This window comes from Haemorhous mexicanus, chromosome 28, assembly GCF_027477595.1.
Source record: "Haemorhous mexicanus isolate bHaeMex1 chromosome 28, bHaeMex1.pri, whole genome shotgun sequence".
NCBI classification, from domain to species: domain Eukaryota; kingdom Metazoa; phylum Chordata; class Aves; order Passeriformes; family Fringillidae; genus Haemorhous; species Haemorhous mexicanus.
Window position 1 is genome coordinate 3520325 of NC_082368.1, and position 27142 is coordinate 3547466.

The 27142-nt window shown below is 62.5% G+C and overlaps 4 protein-coding genes across 7 annotated transcripts in view; 3 read left to right on the forward strand and 1 right to left on the reverse strand.

Annotated features, from left to right (window-relative positions):
- The window catches only part of ATP6V0A1 (ATPase H+ transporting V0 subunit a1), a 117067-nt gene extending 90356 nt beyond the window's left edge, over positions 1–26711 (reverse strand). For all 4 annotated transcript variants that reach the window (XM_059869083.1, XM_059869081.1, XM_059869082.1 and 1 more), the window contains exon 1: positions 26701–26711. The gene's annotated coding sequence lies outside the window, so the exon portion shown is untranslated. The remainder of the gene's footprint in view (positions 1–26700) is intronic.
- LOC132339267 (inactive phospholipase C-like protein 2) lies at positions 340–10575 on the forward strand. The gene is made up of 6 exons (XM_059869456.1): positions 340–519; positions 4668–7157; positions 7364–7567; positions 8123–8198; positions 9529–9638; positions 9769–10575. Exons 1-6 carry the CDS (start codon positions 340–342, stop codon positions 9952–9954), a joined length of 3246 nt encoding a protein of 1081 aa, XP_059725439.1. The 3' UTR covers positions 9955–10575.
- On the forward strand, positions 10731–12433 carry HCRT (hypocretin neuropeptide precursor). The gene has a single exon (XM_059869457.1). It carries the CDS (start codon positions 11937–11939, stop codon positions 12252–12254), a length of 318 nt encoding a protein of 105 aa, XP_059725440.1. The 5' UTR covers positions 10731–11936; the 3' UTR covers positions 12255–12433.
- On the forward strand, positions 12945–27125 carry KCNH4 (potassium voltage-gated channel subfamily H member 4). The gene is given in 18 exon segments (XM_059869078.1): positions 12945–13020; positions 15515–15748; positions 16561–16692; positions 16817–16959; positions 17813–18056; positions 18940–19097; positions 20023–20230; positions 20343–20537; positions 22802–23001; positions 23329–23578; positions 23676–23912; positions 23915–23977; positions 23980–24032; positions 24742–24789; positions 25533–25894; positions 26013–26110; positions 26195–26274; positions 26360–27125. Coding segments are annotated over 18 exon segments (3228 nt in total). The 3' UTR covers positions 26807–27125.
- The last annotated feature ends 17 nt before the right edge of the window (positions 27126–27142 follow it).

Genomic DNA, 27142 nt, shown 5'->3' on the forward strand with positions numbered 1-27142 from the left:
GGTGCGGGCTCGGCCGGGGTCCCACCGGGATGGGGCGGCTGCCGGGCCCGGGCGCTGCGGTGCTGGGCGGAGGCCGGGGATGCCCCGGCGGTGGAAGGTGCCGTGCCCGGTGCCCGGTGCCCGTCCGCGCGCCCCGCCGCCGCATCCCAGGGCGAGGGGGCCGCGCCGTCCTCGTCCCCATCCCCGCCGCGTCCCCGCCCCCGGCCCGGCCCGTCCCCTCCTCCCGGCCGCGCCGCCTCCCGCCCGCTCCACCACTGAGCCCGCAGCGGCGGCGGCGGCGGGCGCAGGCTCCGGGCGCCCCGGGGCCCCGCGGCGGCCGCTGCCCTGAGGCCGCGGGGGATGGCGGAGGGGCCCCGGGGCGCTCCGCCGCCGGGCTCGCCCCGCCCCGCCGCGCCGCTGCCCAACGGGCCCCGCGGCGGCGGCGGCGGCAGCCCCGGCTCGGGCTCAGGCAGCAGCAGCCGCGAGGACTCGGCGGAGCGGAGCCCCGCGCCCGCCGCGCCCCGGGCCAGCATCATGAAGGTGAGAGCCCCGCACCGGCAGCGCACCGGGCCCGCCCCCCCCGCGCCCCGGGCCCGGCACCTGCGCAGCGCTGGGGTGCCGAGCCGTGTCCCCGCGCCGAGCCCCGCGTCCCTCCGCACCCGTTCTGTCCGCCGCTCCTCGCTCCCCTTGAACCCGTGCAGCGGCTCCGAGGAGCTGCAGAGCAGCCGCATCCCCGGGCGACCGAGGGTCGCCACCTGCCCGCGGTGCTGGTCACACCGGGACTGACACAGCGTCCCCACGCCCTGCCCGGACTCAGGGTCCCCAAGGGCACAGTCTGGCCCGGCCCGGCTCTATGGAGTGTCCGTGGGTCGCGCTGTCAAGTGCCACGGCCACGCTGCAGCATCACCCGCTCCCGCTCAGGACACCCCTGGGTTCCCGTGAGAAGATGCCCGCTCCCGCCCCTCGAGCAGCTTCTGCTCTCCCGGGCTCTCCTGACAAACACTGAGCCTAGGGCCTGGCCTGACCAGCTTGCAGTCTGCTCCCAACACCCGGTGTTGGTGCTGCCGGGCCGTGGTGGGGCCGGGGTCCAGGGAGGGTCTCGGGGGTCTCCCGCCTGAGTGGGCAGCGGATCACACGTGTGCTTTCCTAAATGAACGCCCCTGATTGTGCTGATGCCAGCGGTACTCGCTGACACAATAGGTCACGTCCGCCCGGGACTCGCCTCCCCGCTCCCGGCAGCCTATTTTAAGCTGGGATTGCTCCGGTGCTATTAATACCCCGTGAGGGGGCTGTTTCCGTGGTGCCCCAGCCCCACTGTTCCGTCCCCGGGATCCAGTTTTCTGGGCAGCAATGTCAGGACCCCGAGTTCTGCCTGGGCTCTCGCTGCAAACTGTTGCGGGGGCGGCCGGGCTGTGCCCACGCGGGGCCGGCACGGAGCCCTGCCGGTGCTCCCGTGCAGCCAGAGGCTGCTGCCCGTGCTCCGTCTGTCCCCGCTTTCTTTGGGGACCTTGCCAGCGTCGCCTGCTCCTCCCGGGACGGAGCAGCATCCTTCCTTGCCCAGAGACCATCCGTGGGCACGGCGGGCTGCGGGTGGTGAACCTCTCGCTTGCCGCCGGGCCGGGCACATCGCTGTCACCACCTGCGTCACCGCGGGATTTGGTCTCACGTGAAGGTCGGGTGGTCCAGGGCCAGCGCTGGCCCGGGGGAAGGTCAGACCCGAGCAGTGTCCCCAGCTTGTGCTGATCCCTTGTGCGTCTCCGAGTCCATCCGGGGCCTGAGAAGCAGTGGAGGCACATGTGGAACGAGCTGCCGGCTCTGTTATTTTTTGGGATTTCCAGAAAACGCTGCAGGAGTGAATCTGAAAGTGCGACTCACTGGCTGTGTGGAGACAGGGGGGCCTGGGGCAGCGGGGCTCAGAGCTGTGCCCTGCAGCATCCCTGTGCCCTGGCTAGAGGAACTGCTCCCTTCTTTCTTCTCAGCCTGAAAGCAGAGGGAGCTGGTGGTCCTGTGGGCTGGGAGGATGCTGGAGAGGGTATTGGATCTGTTCTTCCCTGCTGCAGGAGGTGTCTCTTCCCCAGCATTCTGCTGTTCTGTCCCCTGAGCCCCCTTCCCGTCGTGTGCCAGCCCCAGGAGCTGTGTGGTGCCTCTGCTGGGATCTGACTCCATGGCCCCTCGCCGGGGAGTGGCAGCTGGTGCCGCGGGGAGTGGATGTGTCAGTCGCTCTCTTCTTGGCAGGGAACAAACGATGGTAGAAAAGCCCTGACTGTGCCTGGTCTCCCACTGCCTCAGCTCCGGGGCTGCTGCCTGCCTGCACCCCTGCCCACGCTGCCCAGACTGGGATAGGGGTAGTGGGGACACCCGGGACCTGGGGAATTCAGCTGCAGATGAATCACATCACGGCCAGACCGGGGGATAAAGGGGAGGGAGGGACAACTGATGGGCCCTTCTCCATCCCGTGCTTTGAGAGCGGGTTGTGCGGCCGGTAACCGTGGCTGTCACGTGGAGGTTGAGATTAGGGCATCAGCACTCACCAGGGCACTAATGCAGGAGATAATTGGCTGAAGAGGTGCTTAACACATGCTGCAGAGCTGAGCAGGACAGGCAGCTGGGCTGGAACGTGCCCTCCGTGCGAGCCCACGCTCACCACTGGCATAGTGGTGGGCACTGGCGTCGTGGTCTGTGCTTTGCTCTGTGGAGCCCTGCCTACTCCCTGCCAGCTCGGTGGCACAGTGAGCAGGATCCCTGCTCTGGCTGGAGCTCTGCCCTCTGTCTGGGGGTGTTCTGTGCTGTCATGGCCATGGGTGCCGTGTCCTCCCTGCTTCGCTGCTACCTTACTCACCACCTGCCTGCGCTGCTCCTGCTGCGCCTCTCCCAGCACTTCGTGGGCTGTGCCCGGGCTTGAAGATCACCTGGAACAGCGTGGAAGGGGCTGCCAGGGAGCAGAGGCACTTCCCTGCCGGTCCCCAGGCTGCAATGAGGAGCATAGGGCAGCTGCAGACGGGAAACTCCTCGCATCCCCTGCTCGCTGCTTGCCCGTGCAGGGGGAGAAGCAGAACCTGCAGGGTGCTCTTGGGTCTGTGCCACACATCTGCACCCCAAAGTGCTGCAGCGGGCACCGCGGCCCCTGTGTGAGCCTGGCAGGGTGGGGGTCTGCAGGGAGGGCGTTTGGGCAGTTTGGGTGGTGGGGGACCGGCGGGGCTGGTGCCGGTGGGGTGTGTCTGGCTGCGTGCAGCGGGCACAGCTGGAAGCAGGTCCGTGGCGCTGGGTGCACGCAGGCCCCCCGCCCGTGTTTCCTTTCCGGATGGATTTCCTGTTTTCAGCTGTGGGGCCCGGTGCGGAGCGGCGGGGTGGGTGCGCCGGGCGGGGAGCGGGTCCGCGGAGAGGCGGGGGTCCACGAGGGGCGGCCCTCGGTGCCCATCGGAGGGGGCTGAGGCTGCCTCTCACTGGGGCGCTCAGATTGCAGCATGCAGGAAGCATCCGGCTTCGAGTCCTTCCCCGCAGGGCTGGCCGGTGGCGTGACCTGCCGCTGAGCGCCTGCCGACCCGGGATGGCTGGCACCGAAGCAGAGTCCTGGAGCTGGGCCAGCTCCCTGGAGCAATCTGGCAGCGAGAGGATGCGATCAGCTACCACATCCGAGCTCCAGGATAGGAGGATGTGCCTGGGTCTAACAAGGGGCTGAGGGCTGGTGCAGGTTCCTCCTTCCCTGGGCCTTTGTGTCCCGGGCATCCTTGGAGGATTCCCCATTCCCTGGGGAAACTGTACCACCTTTTATGTGACTTATCCAAATGCCCTTGGCTGTGGCTGCCTGACACTGTGGGGCAGATCCCGATCCTCCAGGACTGGGCACGGGATGTGCTTGCCCAGGTGTCGGAGCTGTGGAAGCTCTCGGGGCACTGGAGGGGAGCAACCCCTCACCTCCAACCTGGGCAGCTGAGCAGGACCTGCCTCTGACAGAGACACCACCAGATTAGAGGTGACTCACCATAATCTTGAAGAAGTGGATTAAACCTCCTCCCACTGTGCTACTTAATGAAATCCATCCCATAATACACTCCTGGCCCTGCTGTTCCCCCTTATCCCCTGCCAGCCCTGTGGCAGCTGGGTCCCCCCTCCCTGTGGGGAGGCAGGGCAGAGTGTGGGCATGAGGTGCTGGCAGCAAACAGCCCGTGCCATCGTGACCCTGCGCTCTGTGGGACACAGCCGTGGTTGTCCCCAGCATGTGGCACTGGCAGGGGCTGCCCTGCCCCACTCCTCACAGAAGAGTGGGGGATCTCTCCTGGGCTCCCTAGGAGCAGCTCTGCTCGTGCATCACAAGCTGGGTGTCTGTTTTGCTCTGCTCCCCCGGCCAAGGAGACAGGGGCTGTGCTGGGCTGCTGGCGCACGGCTGTGCCTGTGAGGGTGAGCAAGCAGCGGGGAAGGATCCAGCTCAGGGCCAGGAGCAGGAAGGAAGGAAGGAAAGCAGAGTTAAAATAAGCCAGGCAATGAGCTGTGAGGGAAGCCAGGGCTGGAGCTGGCTCCCAGCCCCCAGAAGAGGGGCGGACTGGAGTGCACTGGGCTTAGCGTGGTGCTGGGGCACCCTGGGGCAGTGCTGGGGTGGGGGGACCATGGGGCAGGAGGATGCCAGGAGCTGGTGGGGCGTGTGCGGCCTGGCTGTCCCTGACAGCTCTGCTCCTTTCCCACCCTGGCAGGACGGCTCTCGGCAGCGGCCTCCACACAAGAAGAAGACAGTGTCCTTCAGCTCCATGCCAAATGACCGCAAGATCAACAGCACAGCTGCCTGCATCTCCCTGATGCTGGAGGGCTGCGAGCTGAAGAAGGTGCGCTCCAACTCCCGCATGTACAGCCGCTTCTTCGTGCTGGACACCGACATGCGCTCCGTGCGCTGGGAGCCCTCCAAGAAGGACTCAGAAAAGGCCAAGATTGAGATCAAATCTGTCAAAGAGGTGAGGGTGGGCAAGAAGACGCCAGTCCTGCGCAGCAATGGCCTCTCCGACCAGTTCCCCGATGAGTGCGCCTTCTCCATCATCTATGGGGACAACTACGAGTCCCTGGACCTGGTGGCCAGCTCGGCAGATGTGGTGAGTGCCTGGGTGATGGGGCTGCGCTATCTGGTGTCCTATGGAAAGCACAGCCCTGAGGCCCCCGGGACTGGCCACCCCAGCCTCCGGACGTCGTGGATCTCCTCTGTCTTCGACCTGGCTGACCTGGAGAAGTCTGGCCGCATCCCCGTGTCCCGCGCTGTGCAGCTGATCAAAGCACTCAACCCTGGCATGAAGACCTCCACCATCGAGCTGAAGTTCAAGGAGCTGCAGAAGGCCAGCGAGCGTCCTGGCACGGACGTGGCCTGTGACCTCTTTGTGGAGGCATACTGCGAGCTCTGCACCCGCCCTGAGATCTTTTTCCTGCTGGTCCAGTTCTCCAGCAACAAGGAATACCTGGGTGTGAAGGACCTGCTGATGTTCCTGGAGGTAGAGCAGGGCATGGAGGGGGTGACAGAGGAGAAGTGCTTGGAGATCGTCAGCAAGTACGAGCCCTCCAAGGAGGGCCGGGAGAAGGGCTACCTGGCCATCGATGGCTTCACACGTTACCTGCTCTCTGCTGACTGCTCCATCTTTGACCCCCAGCACCGCAAGGTCTGCCAGGACATGGCTCAGCCCCTCTCCCACTACTACATTAGCTCTGCCCACAGCGCCTGCCTGCTGGAGGACAACTTCTGGGGCCGCTCAGACATCAGTGGCTACATCAGTGCCCTGGGCCTGGGCTGCCGCAGCATCGAGCTGGTGCTGTGGGATGGCCCCGAGGGTGAGCCCGTGGTCTACACCAGCCCCTCGGCTGCCTCCTGTGTGCCCTTCCGTGCCGTGGTGGGGCTGATCGACCAGCACGCCTTCACTGCCTCCGCCTACCCCCTCATCCTCTGCCTGGTGGTGCGCTGCTCGGCCCCCCAGCAGCGGCTCGCTGCCCAGTGCCTGCGCAAGACTCTGGGGGAGAAGCTGTACCTGGAGCCCCCCAACCCCGTGGCCTCCTACCTGCCCTCCCCGGAGGAGCTCAAGGGCCGCATCCTCATCAAGGGCAAGAAGCTGCCGCCTACTTGCGAGGACAGCGAGGGGGAGGTGTCGGACGAGGAGGAAGGCTGGGAGCTGGCGCGGCGATTGGGCCAGGAGGACCGGGAGGCACCGGAGGGAGGCGGCCTGCGGCGGGTGCGCCTCAGCCGTGAGCTCTCGGAGCTGGTGAGCCTCTGCCAAGCAGTGCCCTTCCAGGACTTTGAGAGCTCGAGACGTGGGCAGCGCTACTGGGAGATGTGCTCCTTCAGCGAGGTGGAGGCGGGACGCTTCGCCAACGAGTGTCCGGCTGAGCTGGTCAGCTACAACAAGCGGTTCCTGTCCCGCGTCTACCCCAGCCCCATGCGCATCGACGCCAGCAACATGAACCCCCAGGACTTCTGGAAGTGCGGCTGCCAGATGGTGGCCATGAACTACCAGACCCCAGGGCTCATGATGGACCTGAATGCGGGCTGGTTCCGGCAGAACGGGGCCTGTGGCTACGTCCTGCGCCCGGCCATCATGCGGGAGGAGGTCTCCTACTTCAGTGCCAACGCCAAGGACTCCCTGCCGGGTGTGCCTGCCCAGCTCCTACACCTCAAGGTCATCAGCGGGCAGAATCTCCCCAAGCCCAAGGGCTCGGGGGCCAAGGGGGAGGTGGTGGAGCCCTATGTGTGTGCTGAAATCCACGGCATCCCGGCCGACTGCGCCGAGCACCGCACCAAGACAGCCCTGCAGAGCGGGGACAACCCCATCTTCGATGAGAGCCTGGAGTTCCAGATCAACCTGCCGGAGCTGGCCGTCCTGCGCTTCGTCGTGCTGGACGATGACTACATCGGGGACGAGTTCATTGCCCAGTACACCATCCCCTTCGAGTGCCTGCAGCCTGGCTACCGCCACGTCCCCCTCCAGTCGCTGGCCGGGGAGCCCCTGCCCCACGCCACCCTCTTTGTGCACGTGGCCATCACCGACCGCCGTGGCGGGGGCAAGGGGCACCGCCGGGGGCTGGCGGGGCGCCGGGGCCGCCGAGTGAGGGAGTACACCTCCACCAAGGCCACCGGCATCAAAGCCATCGATGAAGTCTTCCGGACGGCCACCCAGCCGCTGAGGGAGGCCACTGACCTGCGGGAGAATGTGCAGGTAGGACCCTGCAGAGGCACCAGAGGATTGGTTTCTTTAGGGGAGGATGGGGCTGGGCTGAGAGTGGTGGGGAGCCAGGCTGTCCCCCTTTTCCTGGGGGATGTGAGTGAGGAGCCTTACCTGGAGCAGAGAGCTGTGGGAAATGGGGGTATTCCTGTGTTGGAGGGGCTCCTGGGGGTCCTGACACTGGACACTGGTCTCTGCAGAATGCCTTGGTGTCCTTCAAGGAGCTGTGTGGGCTGACACCCGCTGCCAATATGAAGCAGTGCATCCTGACGGTGTCCACGTGGCTGCTGCACAGTGACAGCGCACCCAGCGTCACCCTCAACCTGGCAGAGCAGTACCCCCCCATGGAGGCCCAGGGCCCCATCCCCGACCTGCTGCGCAAGGTCCTCACTGCCTACGAGACGGTAAGTGCCACCCTGCCAGGGCCTGGCTCCTTGGGGAGGCTCCCTGGGATCAGTGGCACTGGGACCAGCACCCACTGCTGGTGGAGGTTTTGTGGGGTGAACCCAGGCAAGTTTTGTGGGATGGATCAGAAGGTCCAAGGATGGGGAACCCTGAACTCACTGTACCCATCCTGGGGCGGGGGGCTGCATGAGGGCTGCCCAGGGAGGAGTCTTGCCAAGGCACGGGCTTGCCCTGGTCAGTCTGACCCTCGGACACTGCAGATCCTACCCTGTGCCTGCACTGCCTGTGCCTTGCCCTGGTCCCACCAGGTGGGAGAAATCCCATTAATAGCCCCAGCCAGAGCTGCTTCCTTCTTTTGTGTTGAAGGGAACCTGGCCATTGGCCACATGCTGGTCACACCATACACGGCCGTGTGTGCTGAGGTGGGAAGGGCCAGACCCCAGGCACTGTGCTGGTGCAGGGGGCAGCCCCTGCTGAGCCCTGTACCCCCATCCACTTGGCCAGGGGGCACAGGGCCAGGGCTGCCCAGCTGCTCATGTTGCCCCTCTCCCTAGATGATCCAGACCAGCCGGACGCTGATCGAGTCTGCTGACGCCGTGTACGGGAAGCTCATCCAGGCACAGCAGGCAGGTGGGTCCTGGAGGGCAGCCCCAGCTCCACCACAGCTCTGGCTGTGGACCCAGGCACATCCTGGGGGGGCTCAGGGCTTCCTGCACTGGGGCAGGGTGTGGGTGGGTGGGCTGCAGAGCTGTGTGGTATGGAGCAAGCAGAGTGGGGGAGGCTGATGAGGAAGCAGGGAAGAGTCATTAGCTGTCAAACGCCAGAACATAATTAGTGCCAGAAATAACAGGCTGGGGCTGACAGCAGAAATGGCAACTGAGTATTAAGACTTCCCAAACACATGGCAGAACCCACACAGGCAGGTGCTTCTGCTGCCTGCCCTGGTCCTCTCTGCAGTTGCCCCCACTCTGGCAGCTGCCCGGGACCTCTGGCCCCACTCCAGGCCCCTCTGTTGGCTGGAACCACACAGGGATAGCCCCCTCAGCTCCAGAGGGCTCCCTTTGGGGCTTGGAGAGTATCAGGAGCTGGAAAGGCTTGGGAAGGAGGGGGCCCTGCTCTGCTGTCCCCGCCATGCCAGCCTTGCTGCCAGCAGCCGTGTTTGTTCCCTGCCCACGCGGCAGACAGAACTCTCCCCAAACTCTTGGCTCAGCTCTGCCACTGCTGCCAGCCCTGGGGGAGTGGAGCAGTGGGGCACAAGCTGCAGGGCACAGATTGGTGCTGTGCCCTCCTGCATTGCAGGAGCAGAGGGATTCTGGGGTGTGCAGCCCCTCGGGCTGGTGGCAGGCAGCAATTTGGCAGCGGCAGCCCCCACCCCCGTGCCCTGCTGGTCCCTGCTTTCACCCTGGCCGTGCTGTGGACGAGCTGCTGTGGTGCTGGTACCCGGCTGGCAGGAGCTGGGCCCCGGGGAGCTGCGGGCTGTGGGCGGGCTGATTGGCAGCGCCAGGGCGAGGGAGCTGCGTGGGAGCCCTCGCGTGGGCCCCGAGCCGCTGCTGCGTCACCAGGGGTAAATATAGCACCCACTCACGGGGGTGGCACGTGGGGCACAGCCATGGGGGGGTCTGCTGGCCCTTCTCTGAATCCCCCCCAGATGAGCCATGGAGTGCAAGAGTTGTGCTTCTGCCCAGGGTCTTCACTGCCCTTCCAGATCTTGTGGTGTCTGGGTCCAGAACGGCCACAGGGTGCAGCTGACAGTGGTGCTGGGATGTTGGGGGGGTCCATTGGCCCATCATTTGAGGCATGGAGGATTCTTGAGGCTGCTGGGGCAGTGGGGAGCCCACCCACCCTGCAATCCCATGGTGGGCAAAGGGCATCCCACTGGCTTAGTCCCTGTTGGCTGTGGGTCGTGGGTGTCCCCATGCCAACGTCCCTGCACGCCCTGAGCACCTCTCCCGTCAATCAGGGATGGATTTCCACAAGGAGCTGCACCGCATCGAGACCAAGGAAGGGCTGCGGGGCCGCAAGCTGCAGAAGGCGCTGGAGAGCTTCGCCTGGAACATCACTGTCCTCAAGGTGAGGGGCGAGGGCTGCGCGGACACACCTGCCCTGCCCTGCCCTGCCCTGCCCTGCCCTGCCCTGCCCTGCCCTGCCTGTCACCCTCCTGTCTCCACCCTGACACATCCCCCGATATCTCCTCCCCCAGGGCCAGGCTGACCTCCTCAAGCACGCCAAGGCGGAGGCGCTGGACAACCTGTGGCAGATCCACAATGCGGGACAGTCCTGCGGCATCGGCAGGAACGGATCAGCCTCGCCCGAGCCCTCTCGGCTGCAAGCCCCGCTGGAGCCTATCCCTGAGACAGACGGAGGTGGCGACACAGCGTCCTGCTGACCCCGGTCTGGGGCTCGGGGCCCGGACTGAGCAGCCCTGGCCACAGGGGCCAGGAGCAGGGAGCCCCAGCCTGCCTGGGGAAGGTCTATGAGCCTGGGTGCCTGTGCTCTGCCTTGTTGAGGGGTTTGCACCAGAATTCAGTGGAGAGCGTGGGGAGAGATGTCCCTGCTCCCTCTTGCCCTGCCAAGCTCCCAGAGGACTCATCCGTCCCCTTCAAATGCTTCTGGAGCCAGTTCTCTGCTGGGGGGCCAGTGGGGATGCTGGTACCCCAGTGCCCGTGTACATGTACCCCCAGCCCGCTGTGCCAGATGCCACCTGGAAAAGCAGCCCCAGGTCTGGGCTCCTGGCCACCCTCACCAGGGCTGCAGGTTTGGCCTCCACCAGCCCTGGGGAAAGCCTGGCTGGCAGAAGGATCCTGGCTGCTCCTGTCACCTCCACAGCATCCCTGGGGTCCCCACTATGCAGAGGGGCTGGGAGGCTCTCTGGTGCAGCAGATGCTTCTGGCATCAGGGAAATGTTTGGGTTCAACCCCAGGGTGAGGGAGCTCAGCACAAGCAAAGGCTGGAGGTGCTCTGGGGTCAGGCTGGGGCTGTGGAGTGTTATAAAGAGTGCAAGAGCCTCCCTCGTGCCCTATGGCTCCCTCTGTTCCAGGCACAGCACCGGGATGGGACAGTGTCACCAAAGGGGATTGGAGGGTGGCACTGGGTACAGGATCCTGGTGGCACTATCCCTCCCTGGCACCGGGTACAGGACCCTGGTGGCACTATCCCTCCCTGGCACCGGGTACAGGACCCTGGTGGCACTATCCCTCCCTGGCACCGGGTACAGGACCCTGGTGGCACTATCCCTCCCTGGCACCGGGTACAGGATCCTGGTGGCACTATCCCTCCCTGGCACCGGGTACAGGACCCTGGTGGCACTATCCCTCCCTGGCACCAGCCATGCACAGGATGACGGCTCCCCACGTCAGTGAGGGAGCTGTGCAGCTGCTGGCACCCCTTTGTTTGGGGGGTTAATTAGCCTAATGGGTGTCTGAGCAGCGGCCAGCACTGACCTTCAGCCCCTTTTTGCCAGCCCAGCAGCTTGGCCGTGGGCAATTATGGCCTCATTAGTGCCAGGCACCCCTTGCAGTGAGCACCCTCACAATGGGGAGCTGCAAATGAGGGGAAAGGCCTGGATGGTCTCCGGGCTACCGGCCACAGCGCTCCCACGTCTCCCAGACACCAGCTGCTCCCCCTGGCCCAGGTATTTTTGGCAGCCCTATTGTGCTGGGCCCTATAAAGTGGCAGTGGCAGTGCAGGGTGCTGTGCTGTCAGCTGCCTGATGGGACATGCCCCAGAGCTGCTCGGCCACATGAAGACCCCAGGAAGGATGGAGGTGCCCAACACCAAGGTGGGGCTGGGGTGCTGCAGCACCTGGGGATGAGAGATCAGTGATGGGTGGGAGGTCAGAATGTTGGGCTGGGGGTGTGGGAGGGCCTGGTCGGTTTCTTGGGAAGCTCCAAGTCTGCAGCAAATCCCTGGGAATCCCTGACTGATGAGAGAACTGCTTGGGAAGGAGCTGGGCATGCAATTCCTGCAGCATGGGTGCTTTCACTGCTTGCCCTGTAGCATTGGACAGCCAGAGGAGGGAGTTTGTGTGCTGGAGCAGGGCAGGGGTGCAGTGAGGACTCCCACATCTGGCTGCTGGCTGGGACACAGGTGAGGTGCAGGGCAGCGAAGGGTGAGGCTCCAGGAGCACCTCGGGTATGGGGCTGAGCCAGGAGGGCAGGGGGGAGTTGAACACCACAGAGAGGGGACAGTCCTGGGCTGGGCAGTCCTCTCTCTCTGCCCTAACGCTGCCCGTTGCTCCGGCAGCCCCGGCGAGCTGCCTGCCTCCTGCTCCTGCTCCTCCTCTGCTCCCTGGCCGCTGCCCGGCAGAGCCTGCCCCACTGCTGCCGGCAGAAGACCTGCTCCTGCCGTGTCTACGACCTCCTGCACGGCATGGGAAACCACGCCGCCGGCATCCTCACACTGGGCAAGAGGAAGAGCGTCCCCCTGGCTTTCCAGAGCCGGCTCTACCGCCTGCTCCACGGCTCCGGCAACCACGCTGCGGGCATCCTCACCATGGGCAAGCGCGGGCAGCACTCGGGCACCGTCTGCCGCGACGCGCTGGGCTGCCCTGCGGGCACGGTCGCCCAGCCGACAGCGGTGCCGCGGGGTGCTGCCACCAGCCCTGATGGCCCCAGGGAGTGCCAGGGACACTCAGGGAAGGAGCTGAGCAGCAGCCAGGCCCAGGGAGCTGCGAGGAGTTTTTACTGAACGGGATGGGGGCAGCGGGACACAGAGGGGATCCCCGGCAGGATGGACTGCGGGGACACAGCCGGAGCTCGGTGTAAATAGCACTTTTAGATACCTCCTCCCTGCCCTGGCCCTGGCCCAGCCTGCTCAGGGCACCGCAGGCACCGCGGCCTTTTACAATAAATGGTAGCCTGATGTCAGCCGGCTCTGTTGTGTCTCTGGGGAGGGGTCGGGCGGGGACAGCTCGGTGAGGGGACAGCCCCGTGCTGGGACAGCCCGGTGCGGGGGCAAGTTCTTCCTCCGCGGGGCTGGGACTGGGCTCACCCGCGGCGCTGCCCTGGTGTGTGCCTGTGTGCAGTACCGGCACTGAGTTTAACCGAGGTGCGGCGCGTCCCGCTCCTTCTGCAGCCCCCGTGAGCCCGAGAGGACCGGCGGTGAGCGGCTCCCGTGGCCGGGCGGGTCCCGGTGCCTCCCGGTACGGCGGCTCACGGCGCCACCAACCCCGAGCCCCGCCGGGCCAGCTCGCCGTGCCCGCGGGCGGGGGACGCTGCTCGAGGGTGCCGAGGCCCCTCCCGGTGCCGGGGCGGGGCGGGGGCGGGGCGGGAGCCCCGGGCGGGCCGGGATCAGCCCGCGGTGCTGCGGAGGGGCCGGGGGCGGAGGAGGCAGCCCCGCCGCCGCAGCCCCGCGGCGGCCGGCCGGTGGGGCGGGACGATGCCGGTGATGAAGGGGCTGCTGGCGCCGCAGAACACCTTCCTGGACACCATCGCCACCCGCTTCGATGGCACACGTAGGGCTGGGACGGGGCCGGGGAGGGGCCGTGGCGGCGGCGGAGTGGGGGAAAACTGGGTGGGGGAAGCCGGTGCCCGGCAGGAGAAGGAGAACGGGACAGGGCTCGCCCGGCCCCCAGACCCGGTGCCTCGGCCACCCACGCTCTGTACGGGACCGTCCCGTATGTGGGCTCGGTGCTCCGGTACTCGGCCCGTGTCCCAGGCCGGCCCCGCTGCCGCTGCCGGTGCCGCTCGGTGTCGCCGCAGCCGCGCTCAGCACCAGGGACAGATCCCGGTGTCTGCGGGAGGTCCGGAGAGGGCACGGTCTGTCTCAACAGGCCCGGGCTGACCCGGGATCCCCAGGTCCCCATCCCGTGCCCGAGTGGAGTCCCCGGGCGCTGAGTTGCTCTCTGTGTCCATGTGCCGGGCCGGGATGGATTGAAGCCGGGATGGATTGAGGCCGGGATGGATTGGGGCCGAGATGGGTGATACCCTGGTGCCACATGCCAACTCCAGCACTGCTGACACCATGAAGCCGCCCGGGGATGGGCCGTCTTCATGACTGACCTCAGCTTCCCCTCAAAAACACCTGCAGCAGGTGTGTCCCGGGCCAGCTGCCTGCATGGCTGAGCATCTCCCCCCTTGCTGGGTGTGACTGGCATGGAGATGGCACTGGGAGCCTGCAGCCACCTCCCAGGGCACTATCGAGGCACTTGGAGCACTCTGAGCATGTGTTTGCTGCCATGCCGAGGTGCCTCCGAGCCTGGAGTGACATGGGCCAGCCCTGGTGGCATAGAGGGTCACTTGCCCAGGGAAGCTGAATTTGGGATATTACCCTTGAGGCTGCAATGTGTGAGAAATCTCTCTTCCCCGACTCTGAGTGAGCTGTGCCTGGAGGTGACAGGGCAGAGCCACGTGTGCCTCATGATGGTGATCCCACTGTCCCTCCATAGGGGCAGAGCTCCTGGATCAGGCTCTCCAAGAGAAGAGTCCCAGAGAAGCTGCCTGCAACACCAGGACCAAAACCCTGGGAATTTGCCCCGGAGAGCCTGGCATTGCCTGCAGTGACCTGGCAGTCCCTGTCCAAAGCTGCCCAACCACCTCTGCTGGGCACTTTTAAACAGTGCGGGGCTTTGCGGGTTTGATGTGCCTCTTATCGGCTTTATCTGCCATGGAGAGGGGTTTAGGGCAGTGATACTCCGTGGGGAGTTAACCCTGCCTCTCCCAGGCAGCTGCAACTCTGGGCCCTGGGGCACCCAACCAGGCACGCTGCCCACCGTGGCTGGGGTCTGCCAGCCTGCCAGGGCCACAGCCTCCAGCTCACTGAGCCACTCCCAAATGCAAACCCTTGTTTTCTGTTCTAATAACACATCCTGGATATCACCATAATCCCGGCTTCCCAGAGCCAAAATCTGGCCTTAGTCACAGCTTCAGGCTATTTTTGCTTCTCCGAGCTAATCCTGGGCTGAGCTGTGCTGTGGTGGCCCCACGGCACCTCCAGCAGCCAGGGCTGTCTGTGGTTGCCTCCCCTCCCTCCCACAGCCTCTTGCTGCCTTTGCCTGGCCCTGGCACCACTCTGCCCGTGGTGTGCAGGTGCTGGCATCACTGTGGGCTCCTCTCTTCTGTGACAGGGGGCAGAGCACACCCACCTGGCACCACTCTGCCCATGGTGTGCAGGTGTTGGCATCACCGTGGGCTCCTTTTTTCTGTGAGAGGGGGAAGAGCACATCCACCTGATCCTGGCTGTGTGGTCCAAGGGTTCTGTGCCGGGCACCCAGCACCACAGACTGTTTTGGGGCTGGGAATACCCTGCTCTGTCCCTGGTTCCACCTCAGTCCATGCCAGCTGCATACCCACTCCCTTGGCACCCTGCTAACATGAGCCCCACTGTCCTGCTGGCACTGTGGGGCAGGGCTGGGGGGGCAGAACAGCTCTTTTGTGACTGGGCAGGGCAGAGGGCAGGTGAACACTTTGCTGCAGCTGGTGCCACCTCTCACCACCAGGGCTGGGTGATGCTGGGGAGGCTCTGTGCTGCTGAGAGGATGAGGATGCTGCACTTCATCCCTGGCTCATGGTACCTGGGTGCTGGCCCTTGAGGGTTTTTCTCCCACCCTCTCAGTTGGTTTCTCAGCACCCCACACCTCTGGGGATCTCAGCACCACAGCTGGGCACCCCTGGGCTGGGCACGCCCAGCTGGGAGCTGCTGCTCCCACTAAGCTCCCTGAGCCCTGGCAGAGTGGCAGATGGCGAGGGGGAGGCGTGAGCTGCCTCGTGTGGGTGATGGGGGCCAGGAGACAGATCCAGGCTCCTTCCCCTTCCACTACACGGGGCTGGGGTCCTGCCTGGGCTGGACAGGGGGTGAACAAGCTCCAGCAGCAGCTAGGGACAACCAGCAGCCACATGGAGATCTGGCTTCACCTCCCAGAGGGACACGGGGGGGATGGGGGTGTGAGCTGCTGTTTGTGCCCCCTGAGGTGGCCCCAAGGCCTCGGGGGCAGCTGTGTCTCCTTCCAGACAGCAACTTCATCCTGGCAAACGCTCAGGGCCGCTGTGGCTTCCCCATCGTGTACTGCTCCGATGGCTTCTGTGACCTCACCGGCTTCGCCCGCACCGAGGTCATGCAGAAGAACTGCAGCTGCCGCTTCCTCTGCGGGGCTGACACCAGTGAGACCACCCTGCAGAGCATCGAGAAGGCCCTGGACAGCAGGCAGGAGTACCAGACTGAGGTCTGCTTCTACAAGAAGGGTGGTGAGTGGCACGTGGGGCTGGGTACTGGCCACAGCTCCAGCTGGGATTTGGCCCCGTCATGGTCTCGTGGTGTCTTGGTTTGGAAAGACAGGTGCCTGCTAAGGAAGGCAGGAGCCTCCCCTGAAATGGAGAAGTGAACCCTCCCCACCCTCTGAATTGCTATAAATTTTTAATTAAGGGGCTCTCAGGCAACAAAAATTATGGGAGCAGGAAATAGCAGTTCTTTAATAGGGAAGAAAATAAAGGATAAAATAAACAATGCAGTAAACTAAAACAACACCGACAGAGTCAGAACACACCCTGACACCTGTGGGTCAGGGTGCTGGCAGCAGTCCCATTGGAATTGTGGCTGCAGCCCTCCTGCAGTGTCAGGGGTGGTTCTGCTGGAGCAGGGATCCTGTAGAAAAAGGTGCAGTCTACCTCCAAAGATCCAGTGGAAGAGGCAGCTGCTGTTCCTCTGGGAAATCCAGTGGAGAAGCCGTGCTGGTGTTCCAGAGTCTCCAGATTCTATCTGGGTAGGAATGCTTGGCTCCTCCCTCTGGGCTCACATCTCCCAGTGGGGTGCTGTAGTTCTTATCAGCCATGCAGGGACGTTCAATAGCTGTTATCAGCAGATGTCCTCTCCTTGGAGGGAGGAGTGATTGTGATCACTCAGAGAGAGAGAAGGAGAATTGCCCACTTGACACAAGACAACTGCCATGCAGATGGTGATAGAACACATCTTGCCTTGCAATCTGGAACACATGGCCTGGGGGAAGCTGCTGAGCAGTGAGGTAGCTGCCCTGCCTTCACCAACTCTCTCCTCCACCCAGGAGCTGCCTTCTGGTGCCTGCTGGACATCATGCCCATCAAGAATGAAAAGGGGGAAGTGGTGCTCTTCCTCTTCTCCTTCAAGGACATCACAGAGAGCCGAGGCAGGAGCTACCCTGGTGACAAGAAGGAGGGTGAGCCATGGCTGTAGAATGGGGATGGGATTCAGGGAGCAGAGTGTGCCGTGGGCAAAGGGGCTCCCTGTTCCCTGGTGGGGAACAACACTCTCACTGACTCAGCATGCCTTGTCCACTGCAGAGAAGCAAAGGAGTGAGAAGCAGAGGAGCAAGAAGCCTGGGAACTCTCACCTGAGGGCTGCACGGAGGCAGGGCCGGACCATGCTGCACCAGCTCAGCAGCCAGTTTGTCCGGAGGGACCGTGGCGAGATGAAAATCAACCGTGTAAGGAACCAGGGACCCCCAGTTTTGCCCAGTGCCTCCCATGCTGGGCTGTGCAGAAGCTCTCCTGAGAGCAGAGCCCAGCCTCACTGGGATGCTGTTCCCATGCACGTCTCTCCCTGGCTTGCCAAGCACTGAAATGCTCCCAGCTCTGGCAGCCACGCTGTACCCAGGCTGCACTTGTGTTTGGTTGGCAGCAGGAGAACCCAGTGGGTGCCCAGAGCTTGTTGTTGAGACAGCAGACCTGGCAGCTCTGGCAGAGCTGTGCCTCTCCTCATACACTCACTGTCAGGAAACCCCAGTGCTGGCTCTGAGCACAGCCACACTGGCTCTGGGGAGTGCTGTCACCAGGGTGCCAGAGCTGTGGAGCTGACAGATGGGGCACAGTCCTGTGCCAGCCCCTTTGCACAGCTGCTGTGCCCAGTACAGGGCACCACCTGCAGTTGTGGGGCCAGAAGGAGGGTCTGAGAGCTTCTGGGTCCCAGAGCTGATGAGCAGGCAAAGGAGAGCAGTGAACCAGTCTTGAATTTTGGGGATTTGGGGGGCATGGCCCTGGCTCTGCCCTCTCCTCTCCTCTGCCAGAGCATGTGAATTGGCACCTGAGATGGTTCCAGGCAGCAGTTGGCATTGCCAGGGGATTACTGTTAATAGCAATGACATTGCATTAATTGACGTGCTGTAATCAGGGGTTCTGTGCCCATCCCTGAGGGTGACCACAATGCAGGAAAAAAGTGTCATCACCTTGGCATCAGGGGGTGCCAGCTGGCTGGCAGGACCCAGGAGGAGGGGGTGGCTGTAGTGACCTTCACCCCTCGTGTGGGATGGCCCCTGTCCCACCCCACGTTTGCCCCTGCAGAACGTGTTTGAGAACAAGCCGTCCATCCCCGAGTACAAGGTGGCCTCGGTGCAGAAGTCCCGCTTCATCCTGCTCCACTACAGCATCTTCAAGGCTCTCTGGGACTGGTTGATCCTGTTGGCCACCTTCTACGTGGCTATCACTGTCCCCTACAATGTCTGCTTCACGGGCACAGAGGACAGCCTCTCCGCTGCCCGCAGCACCATTGTCAGTGATATCGCCGTGGAGATGCTCTTCATCCTGGGTAGGTCTGGGGCTGAGCACTGATCCAGGGTACAGGACACATGGGGCAGGGATCAGGGCTGATCGAGAGGTGTCTTGGTTTGGAAAGACAAGTGCCTGCTAAGGAAGGCAGGAGCCTCCCCTGAAATGGAGAAGTGAACCCCCCCCACACTCCGAATTGTTATAAATTTTTAATTAAGGGGCTCTCAGGCAACAAAAATTATGGGAGCAGGAAATAGCAGTTCTTTAATAGGGAAGAAAATAAAAGGATAAAATAAACAATGCAGTAAACTAAAACAACACCGACAGAGTCAGAACTCAGCCTGGCACCCTGTTGGTCAGGGTGTTGGCAGCAGTCCAATCGGAATTGTGGCTGCAGCCCTCCTGAAGTGCCAGGTGTGGTTCTGTTGGAGCAGGGGGGTCCTGTAGAAAAGGGTGTAGTCTTCCTCCAAAGATCCAGTGGAGGAGGCAGCTGCTGTTCCTCTGGGAAATCCAGTGGAGAAGCCGTGCTGGTATTCCAGAGTCTCCAGATTATATCTGGGTAGGAATGCTTGGCTCCTCCCTCTGGGCTCACATCTCCCAGTGGGGTGCTGTAGTTCTTATCAGCCATGCAGTGACATTCAATAGCTGTTATCAGCAGATGTCTCCTTGGAGGGAGGAGTGATTGTGATCACTCAGAGAGAGATAAGGAGAATTGCCCACTTGACAAAAGACAACTGCCATGCAGATGGTGATAGAACACATCCTGCCTTGCAATCTGGAACAAGAGGGGAGATGGGATGGCTGTGCCCCTGCTGTTGGTCCTGGGCACACCAGAAGTGACACCAATGTTGGCTGTGGATGCTGGCTTGGCTCTGCCAGCCACAGAAGGGGTGGTGAGGGCTGGTCCTGCTCTCCTGGGGTAGATATCATCCTGAACTTCCGGACAACATACGTGAGCCAGTCGGGCCAGGTTGTGTACGACCCTCGCTCCATCTGCATCCACTACGTGGCCACCTGGTTCTTTGTGGATCTGATTGCTGCTCTGCCCTTCGATCTGCTCTACATCTTCAATGTGACCGTGGTGAGTGCTGCTGGCACAAACACACCCTCGACAGCAAAACTGCTGCCCACCTCCCTGCCCCTCTCCAACACCCACATCTCCTGGGCACACTCGGAGCCCTGACGAGCCATGACTATTGGAATAACTACCAATATAGCCGGATGGGACGTGCCGGGGCTTGTCTGGCCCTTGCTGCTTGACCAAAAAGGTGGCAACTGTGGTGATTTCACCTCAGAGACACCTTTGGCTAGCTGGATGCTGCAGCTGGGCGCTTGGAGGCAAGTCCAGGCTTGCGGGAGCTCAGGTTTACCTCTGGCAGAGAAGCTTTAAGGTGATGATGAAGGAAAGGAGTAGGTTCTGATGGAGGGTTTCCATCCAGAGCTTTATTCTGGCCCACAGGCCTCTGAAGCCAGCAACAGCTCCAACAGAACTCAGAACTGCGTGGTTGCTGCTCCTTTTAACCCTGAGGAGAGGGGGAGGGAAGGAGCATGGGGGCTGTCAACCACATATGGGGTGGGGGGGAGTCTTAAGGGACAAAGGACACCTGGATGGCCCAATGCCCCCCCAGGGGTAGAGGGCATCTTTTGAATTCTGCCAATCACTCGACGCCCGGAATTCTAGGATTGACAGCACTCAGCAGGGGGCAAGGGAGGGGGAGGGAGAGGTGGCTGACACACCTGGGGAAGTAATCTTCAGGAAGAAACCCGGGGTATCTGAAGCAAACCATGACATCACACTGCAACACACGACCCTGTCTGCCTGCTGGGTGCTGGGCACAGGGGTGTGAGGCTGACTGGGGAGGAACTGCCTCTGCCTTGCCCTGTAACACATGACCCTCTTGGCAGCTGTGGGGTAACAAAGAATTCCTGCCCTGGGGGTGGTGTTGGGGTCCCTTCTTGTCCCTGCCTGCAGCTACCCCAGGTTCACCTCCCTGCCTGCCCCCCAGACCTCGCTGGTTCACCTGCTGAAGACGGTGCGGCTGCTGCGGCTGCTGCGGCTGCTGCAGAAGCTGGACCGCTACTCGCAGTACAGCGCCATGGTGCTCACGCTGCTCATGTCCATGTTTGCCCTGCTGGCCCACTGGATGGCCTGCATCTGGTACGTCATCGGCCGCAAGGAGCTGGAGAGCAACGACCCCCGCACCTGGGACATCGGTGAGTGCGGGGTGGGGGCAGCTCGGGGCACTGGGATCCCCCTTGGGCTGTGGGGCAGCAGAGCCAGGGGTGAAGCCCTCTCAGCTGGCTAACCCCGGGCTGTGCTTGGCAGGCTGGCTGCACGAGCTGGGCAAGAGGCTGGAGGCTCCCTACATCAACAATTCGGTGGGGGGTCCCTCCATCCGCAGCGCCTACATCGCCTCCCTCTACTTCACCCTCAGCAGCCTGACCAGCGTGGGCTTTGGAAATGTCTGTGCCAACACCGACACCGAGAAGATCTTCTCCATCTGCACCATGCTCATTGGGGGTGAGACGAGCAGCAGGGCCGGGCAGGGCGCTCACCTGGGGCTGCCAGAGCCTTGTGTCCCTGGCAGGGTGCTGGGGGAGGTGATGGGATTGTGAGAGAGCCCTGTGAGAGAGCCCTGTGAGAGAGCCCTGAGAGAGAGAGCTCTGAGAGAGAGACCTGAGAGAGAGAACCCTGAGAGATAGCCTTGTGAGAGAGCCCTGAGAGAGAGCCCTGTGAGAGAGAGCTCTGAGAGAGAGACCTGTGAGAGAGAGCCCTGAGAGAGAGCCCTGAGAGAGAGAGCTCTGAGAGAGAGACCTGAGAGAGAGAGCCCTGTGAGAGAGCCCTGAGAGAGAGAGCCCTGAAAGATAGACCTGTGAGAGAGATGTGAGAGAGAGACCTGAGAGAGAGACCTGAGAGAGAGCCCTGTGAGAGAGAGCCCTGTGAGAGAGACCTGAGAGAGAGAGCCCTAAGAGAGAGAGCCCTGTGAGAGAGCCCTGAGAGAGAGAGCCCTGTGAGAGAGCCCTGAGAGAGAGCCCTGAGAGAGAGCCCTGTGAGAGAGCCCTGAGAGAGAGCCCTGAGAGAGAGACCTGAGAGAGAGAGCTCTGAGAGAGAGCCCTGAGAGAGAGAGACCTGAGAGAGAGAGACCTGAGAGAGAGAGACCTGTGAGAGAGCCCTGAGAGAGAGCCCTGAGAGAGAGAGCCCTGTAAGAGAGACCTGAGAGAGAGCCCTGAGAGAGAGAGACCTGAGAGAGAGAGAGACCTGAGAGAGAGAGCTCTGTGAGAGAGACCTGTGAGAGAGACCTGAGAGAGCCCTGTGAGAGAGCCCTGTGAGAGAGCCCTGTGAGAGAGCCCTGAGAGAGAGAGCCCTGAGAGACAGCCCTGAGAGAGAGCCCTGAGAGAGAGCCCTGAGAGAGAGAGAGACCTGAGAGAGAGAGCTCTGTGAGAGAGACCTGTGAGAGAGCCCTGTGAGAGAGCCCTGAGAGAGAGAGCTCTGGGAGAGAGAGCCCTGAGAGACAGCCCTGTGAGAGAGACCTGAGAGAGAGACCTGAGAGAGAGACCTGGGCTGGTTTTGGGGAGCAGTCCCCCCATGCTGTGCCCCCAGCTGCCCTGTATAGTTTTACAGGCACCTCCAACAAGGGAAGAGAAATGATGCATCTGACTCCATCTTATCAGAAGGCTAATTCATTATTATACTATATTATTTATTATACTATATTATTCTATACTATATTACTATACTATATTATACTGTATTACACTATATTCTCTCCCCACCATGAGGGGAGGGAACCATGCATCTGACTCCATCTTCTCAGAAGGCTAATTAACTACTTTATTATACTGTATTATAGGTTGGATATTAGGAAAAAAAATTTCACCAAAAGAATAATAAAGTACTGGAATGCTCTTCCCAGGGAGGTGGTAGAATCACCATCTCTGGATGTGTTTAAAAAAGACTGGACATGGCACTTGGTGCTATAGTGTAGTTGAGGTGTTAGGGCATAGGTTGGACTCGATGATCTTAGAGGTCTCTTCCAACCTCATTATTCTGGGATTCTGGGATTCTGTGATTATTCTATACTATATTACACTATGTTACACTATATTATTACTATATTGCACTATATTACACTATATTATTACTATATTACACTATATTCCCTCCTCCTGATGAGGGGAGGGAATGATGCTGTCTGACTCCATGGATATCAGAATCAATTACTCTATTATACTATATTATTCTATACTATATTACACTCTGTTACATTATATCTAAACTGAATCTGCCAAGCACTCAACTCTGCACACACTGCACAGAAAACTCATGTCTGTCAGCCAACAGTCCTGACACACACACACACACACACACACCTGGCCCTGACAGGCCAAGGAAGCAAAACACCATCACTGTGGGTAAACAATCTCCATATTGCATTCTACTTTGGCACAAACACAGGCACAGAAAATGAGACAAGAATATTCTTGGGAAGAATTGTGCCTTGCTTTTCTCTGTGAAGAGAAATGTGGGACTACACACTTGGCCCTGACAGGCCAAGGAAACAAAACACCATCACTCTGGGTAAATAATCTCCACATTGCATTCTACTTTGGCACAAACACAAGCAACACACCAAACGATAAGAATGGTTTTCCCTTTCTCTGAGGTTCAGAGAATGTGACACCCAGAAAATATCCTTGGGAAGAATTTTGTGCCTTGCTTTTCTCTGTGAGGAGAAATGTGGCTGCAGCCCCGGGCCGGGTCTGACGCTGCCCTCCCGCCCGCAGCGCTGATGCACGCCGTGGTCTTCGGCAATGTCACGGCCATCATCCAGCGCATGTACTCCCGCCGCTCGCTCTACCACACCCGCATGAAGGACCTCAAGGACTTCATCCGTGTCCACCACCTGCCCCAGCAGCTCAAGCAGAGGATGCTGGAGTACTTCCAGACCACCTGGTCGGTGAACAACGGCATTGATGCTAATGAGGTAGGAGGTGTTGGTGGGGCTCGGCCGGCCCCCTCCAGCCCCGACCTTCACTTATCTCGGGAGCAATGGGGCTAGCAGGGCCAGCTCAGAGTGGTGCTGGCAGGGCTGGCTCTGGGGCAAATTGCTGCCAGCACGGGGAGCGGGACAGGCATATGGAGCAGAAACAGCTGATTACCACAGTGCCCGCCTCTGCCTGTCAGCGCTGCTGTGACACCGGGGCAGCTCAGCAGCGAGATTCCCGGCTCCGGAGGGTGACCTGTCCCCTGGGGCTGCAGGAAAGCTGCTCCCTGCCCCTCGTGCCCAGAGCCCCGGCTCCTCTGTCCCCAGCTGCTCCATGACTTCCCCGACGAGCTGCGTGCAGACGTGGCCATGCACCTCAACAAGGACATCCTGCAGCTGCCCATCTTCGAGACGGCCAGCCGGGGCTGCCTCCGCTCCCTCTCGCTGCACATCAAGACCTCCTTCTGTGCCCCGGGGGAGTATCTGCTGCGCCAGGGCGACGCCTTGCAGGCCAACTACTTTGTCTGCTCCGGCTCCCTCGAGGTGCTGAAGGACAACGTGGTGCTGGCCATCCTGGGTGAGGGCAGGTGGCGTGGGCTCTGCGCCAGCCCTTCCTGCTGCCCGGCAGGGTGAGGGGTGAGGGGCTCGTGTCACCAGCCCAGCCCCTCCTGTAGGCAAAGGGGATTTGATTGGAGCCGACCTGTGCAGAACGGACCAGGTGATCAAGACCAACGCGGACGTGAAGGCTCTGACCTACTGCGACCTTCAGCACATCGGCCTGCGGGGGCTCTGTGAGGTGCTGCAGCTCTATCCTGAGTATGCCAGCAAGTTCACAGCTGACATCCACCAGGACCTGACCTTCAACCTGCGGGAGGGCAGCGAGATGGAGGTGGGTGCGTGTCCTCCTGCTCAGCCCCTTCCTGTGCTCACGGCCCTGGGGATGGGGCTGGGCACGGCCGTGGAAGGGGAGTCTGTGCACTGAGGTTCCAAGGTTGGGGAAGGGGCTGCAGCTCTGCCACCCTGGCACGCAGGTATGTCCTGTCCTGGCTCTGTGCAACCCAGGGAATTGGCAGAGAGAGCATTTGCAGTGCAGGCTGCAGGACAGACAGCCAGGGCAAAGCCCCCTGGAGCGCAGCATGCAGCTGGGGGCTGTGAGTTAATCATGCTGATGGCTCCAGGGGAGGATGTTCTGCTGCAGAAATGGCTCTGCTGCACTTTACCTCCCCCAGCTCTGCTGAGAGAGGCTTGGAGCTCCTCTGGAGCATCTCCCTGGTACCCAGTTTCCCCCTGAACCTGGTGGAGGTGGTGTGGGAGGTCCCAAACAGCCCTAGCAAGACCCACCATGTCCATAACACAGGAGGGGTGTAAACAAACCAAGAGAGGAGAATGCCAGGAGTGTGCACCAGGCTCTGCACCTGCATCACCCTCCCATACTGGTTGCACACTCCAGACAGAGCTGGTGCTCTGATGGCTGAGCCGGGGCTGGGATTTGGGGTGCAGCCTCGGCTCAGCCTCAGGACACTCAGGCCGAGGTTGGGCAGATCACCATTGACACGGCAGCAGCAGAGGAAGGAGAGTGGGTGAGGGGCTGTGGAAGCTGGAGCTGAGGCTGGGGAAGGCTTGGTTGCCCTGGGGGGCACTGAGAGGCTGGGGGGGGCTGCGGGCCCGTGGCTGCTCCCCGTGGAGCTGTGCAGGGGCTCCCTCCTGCCGCTGAGCCGGCACCGTCTGCTCTCCCCGCAGGGGCTCTGCCGCTACTCCCGGTCCCCGAGGCCGCCGCAGGCGCCACAGGTTCGTCCCTCACCGAGGCCATGGGGGAGAACGGGGCCGGGGTGGCTGTGGCTGGGACCAGTCCTTATTGGAATATTTACCAGTATAGCCAGATGGGAAGTGCCTGAGCTTGTCTGGCCCTTGCTGCTGAACCAAATAGCAGCACTCTGGTGTTTTATCCCAGAGACAATTTTGGCTGGCTGGGTGCTGCAGCTGGGCACGTGGAGGCAAGTCCAGGCATGCAGGAGCTCTGGTGGCTGTGGGATGGAGCTTGCCCCCATAACAGGGTCTGCTCCTCGGGTTTACCTCTGTCGGAGAAGCTTTAAGGTGATGGTGAAGGAAAGGAGTAGGTTCTGATGGAGGGTTTCCGTCCAGAGCTTTATTCTGGCCCACAGGCCTCTGAACCCAGCAACAGCTCCAACAGAACTTCCTGACTGCATGGTTGCTCTTCCTTTTAACCATGGGGAGAGGGGCAGGGAAGGGGTAGGGAGCCACCAGCTAGGTACAGGAGGGGAGGTCTCAAGGGACAAAGGACACCTGGATGGCCCAGTGCCCCCAGGGGTAGAGGGCATCCTCTTAATCTGCCAGTCACTCGACGCCCTTTTGCAATGCCAGGACTGACAGACAGCGTTCGGCAGGGGTCAGGGAGGGGAAAGGAGAGGTGACTGACACACCTGGGAGGGAATCTTCAGAGGAGGGACCGGATTCTGGGCTAAACACTGAAATCACAACGCAACAAGTCCTAACCTCCTCCCCGCCTGCAGCCTCGTCCGGAGAGCGGCGCTGCCCCGGAGAAGCCCCTTCCCTCCATTGTGGAGGATGAGGAGGAGCCCGACGAGGTTTTCCAGCAGTCCCCTGCCAGCAGCTCCCGCCGCAAGCTGCTGCTGCCCGCTCTGAGCAGCTCCGTCCGCCGCGGCTCGCTGAGCAGCCTCCTGGGCGATGAGCTGTGCCAGGTCTCAGCCCTGCGGCACAGCTGCCCCTCCCCAGCCCGCGGCAGCCGCAGCCCCTCTCCGCAGTGCCGGAGGGACAGCCGGCTCCTGGAGCGGGGCGGGGGCGTGGGCAGGAGGCCGGCCAAGCTGCTCATCCCCTCGCTGCACTCGTACGGCCCGCCCGACCTCAGCCCCAGGTAGGCGGGGATGTGCGGGTGGCTTGTCCGTGCCAGCCAGGCTGCCAGGGGGCTGCTCAGACAGTGGCACAGAGGAGAGGGCGTAACACGGGGCAACCCTCGCCCCCTCCTGCTCTAGAGTCGTGGATGGGATTGAAGACAACGGAGGCACTTCAGAGTCACAAACTTTCTGCTTCAGCACGGAGCCGAGTGCGGCAAGGGATTCCCCCAGCTCAGGTACTGCCAGGAGCTGCCGGGCAAAGCCACAGCGGTGGCCCTGGTGGTTGGCATGGCATCCCACCGAGTCTGCGTCCTCCCCAGCAGGGACTGACCCCGGCGGCACAGCCCTGGTGATGGAGGCAGAGCAGATAAAGCAGAACATCAGCAGGCTCAACCAGGAGGTGTGCTGGGGACCACAGGTGGGTGCATGTCCCCAAAAACCCCGCGGGCATCGGCCGGCGCTCACTGCTGTCTGTCCTCTTGCAGATCAACCACCTCAACCAGGAGGTTTCCCACCTCAGCCGGGAGCTGCAGAGCATGATGGAGCTGCTCAAGGCTCACCTGGGCACCCCGCATCCCCCGGCCTGTCCCTGCCGTCTGCCCGCCACAGTCCCGCCGCCCGCTGCCCCGGTGCCCGCCTCGCCCCCGGTGCCCCCCAGCTCGCTCAGCTCGCCCACCGCCAGCCCCCGGGCCAAGCGCTGCCCGGTCCGCAGCCGCTCTGCCCACGCCGCCGCCCTGTACCCCGGGCTGGGCGCCGAGGGGCCGCGCCCGCCGCGGGGGGACACCCCCGGCCCCGACCCTCGCCGGGGCTCGGACTCGCAGCCGCCGCCGCCGCTGCCGCCGCGCTCCGCCCGCTCCTTCCCCGGCTGCTCGGCCGGCGCTTGGTGTCGCGCCCGCCCGCAGCCGCGATCCGGCTCCACCAGCTCGCACTGACCCCGCGGGCACCGGCGGGAGCCTCCCCGGGGCTCTCCGCTCCGGGTGACCCTGCCCGGGGTCCGTGCCCCGGGAGTCACCGGGACGCCGCGCTCCGGACACTCGCAGGGATTTTGATACGGTTTTATACTCTTTGCCCTCGGGGCCTTTTCTGCAGCCCCGCTCGGGTCTCCCGGGGCCGTGGGACGTGGCGGGGCAGTGTACAGATCTCCGATGGGGTCTCCGGTGGGGTCTCCGGTTTGCCCGGGGGTCACGGCCGCTGCCGCCCCTCCGCGGCTGTAGTTCGTGTTGTTCCGCCCCGCCTCTCCCACGCTCCCCGCAACACCGAGAAATAAA

Coding starts and splice junctions, on each gene's coding strand:
- LOC132339267 (XM_059869456.1), top strand. CDS start 340: ATGGCGGAGGGGCCCCGGGGCGCTCCGCCGCCGGGCTCGCCCCGCCCC. Junction 7,158..7,363: donor ACCTGCGGGAGAATGTGCAG/GTAGGACCCTGC, acceptor TGGTCTCTGCAG/AATGCCTTGGTGTCCTTCAA. Junction 7,568..8,122: donor TCCTCACTGCCTACGAGACG/GTAAGTGCCACC, acceptor CCCTCTCCCTAG/ATGATCCAGACCAGCCGGAC.
- HCRT (XM_059869457.1), top strand. CDS start 11,937: ATGGGAAACCACGCCGCCGGCATCCTCACACTGGGCAAGAGGAAGAGC.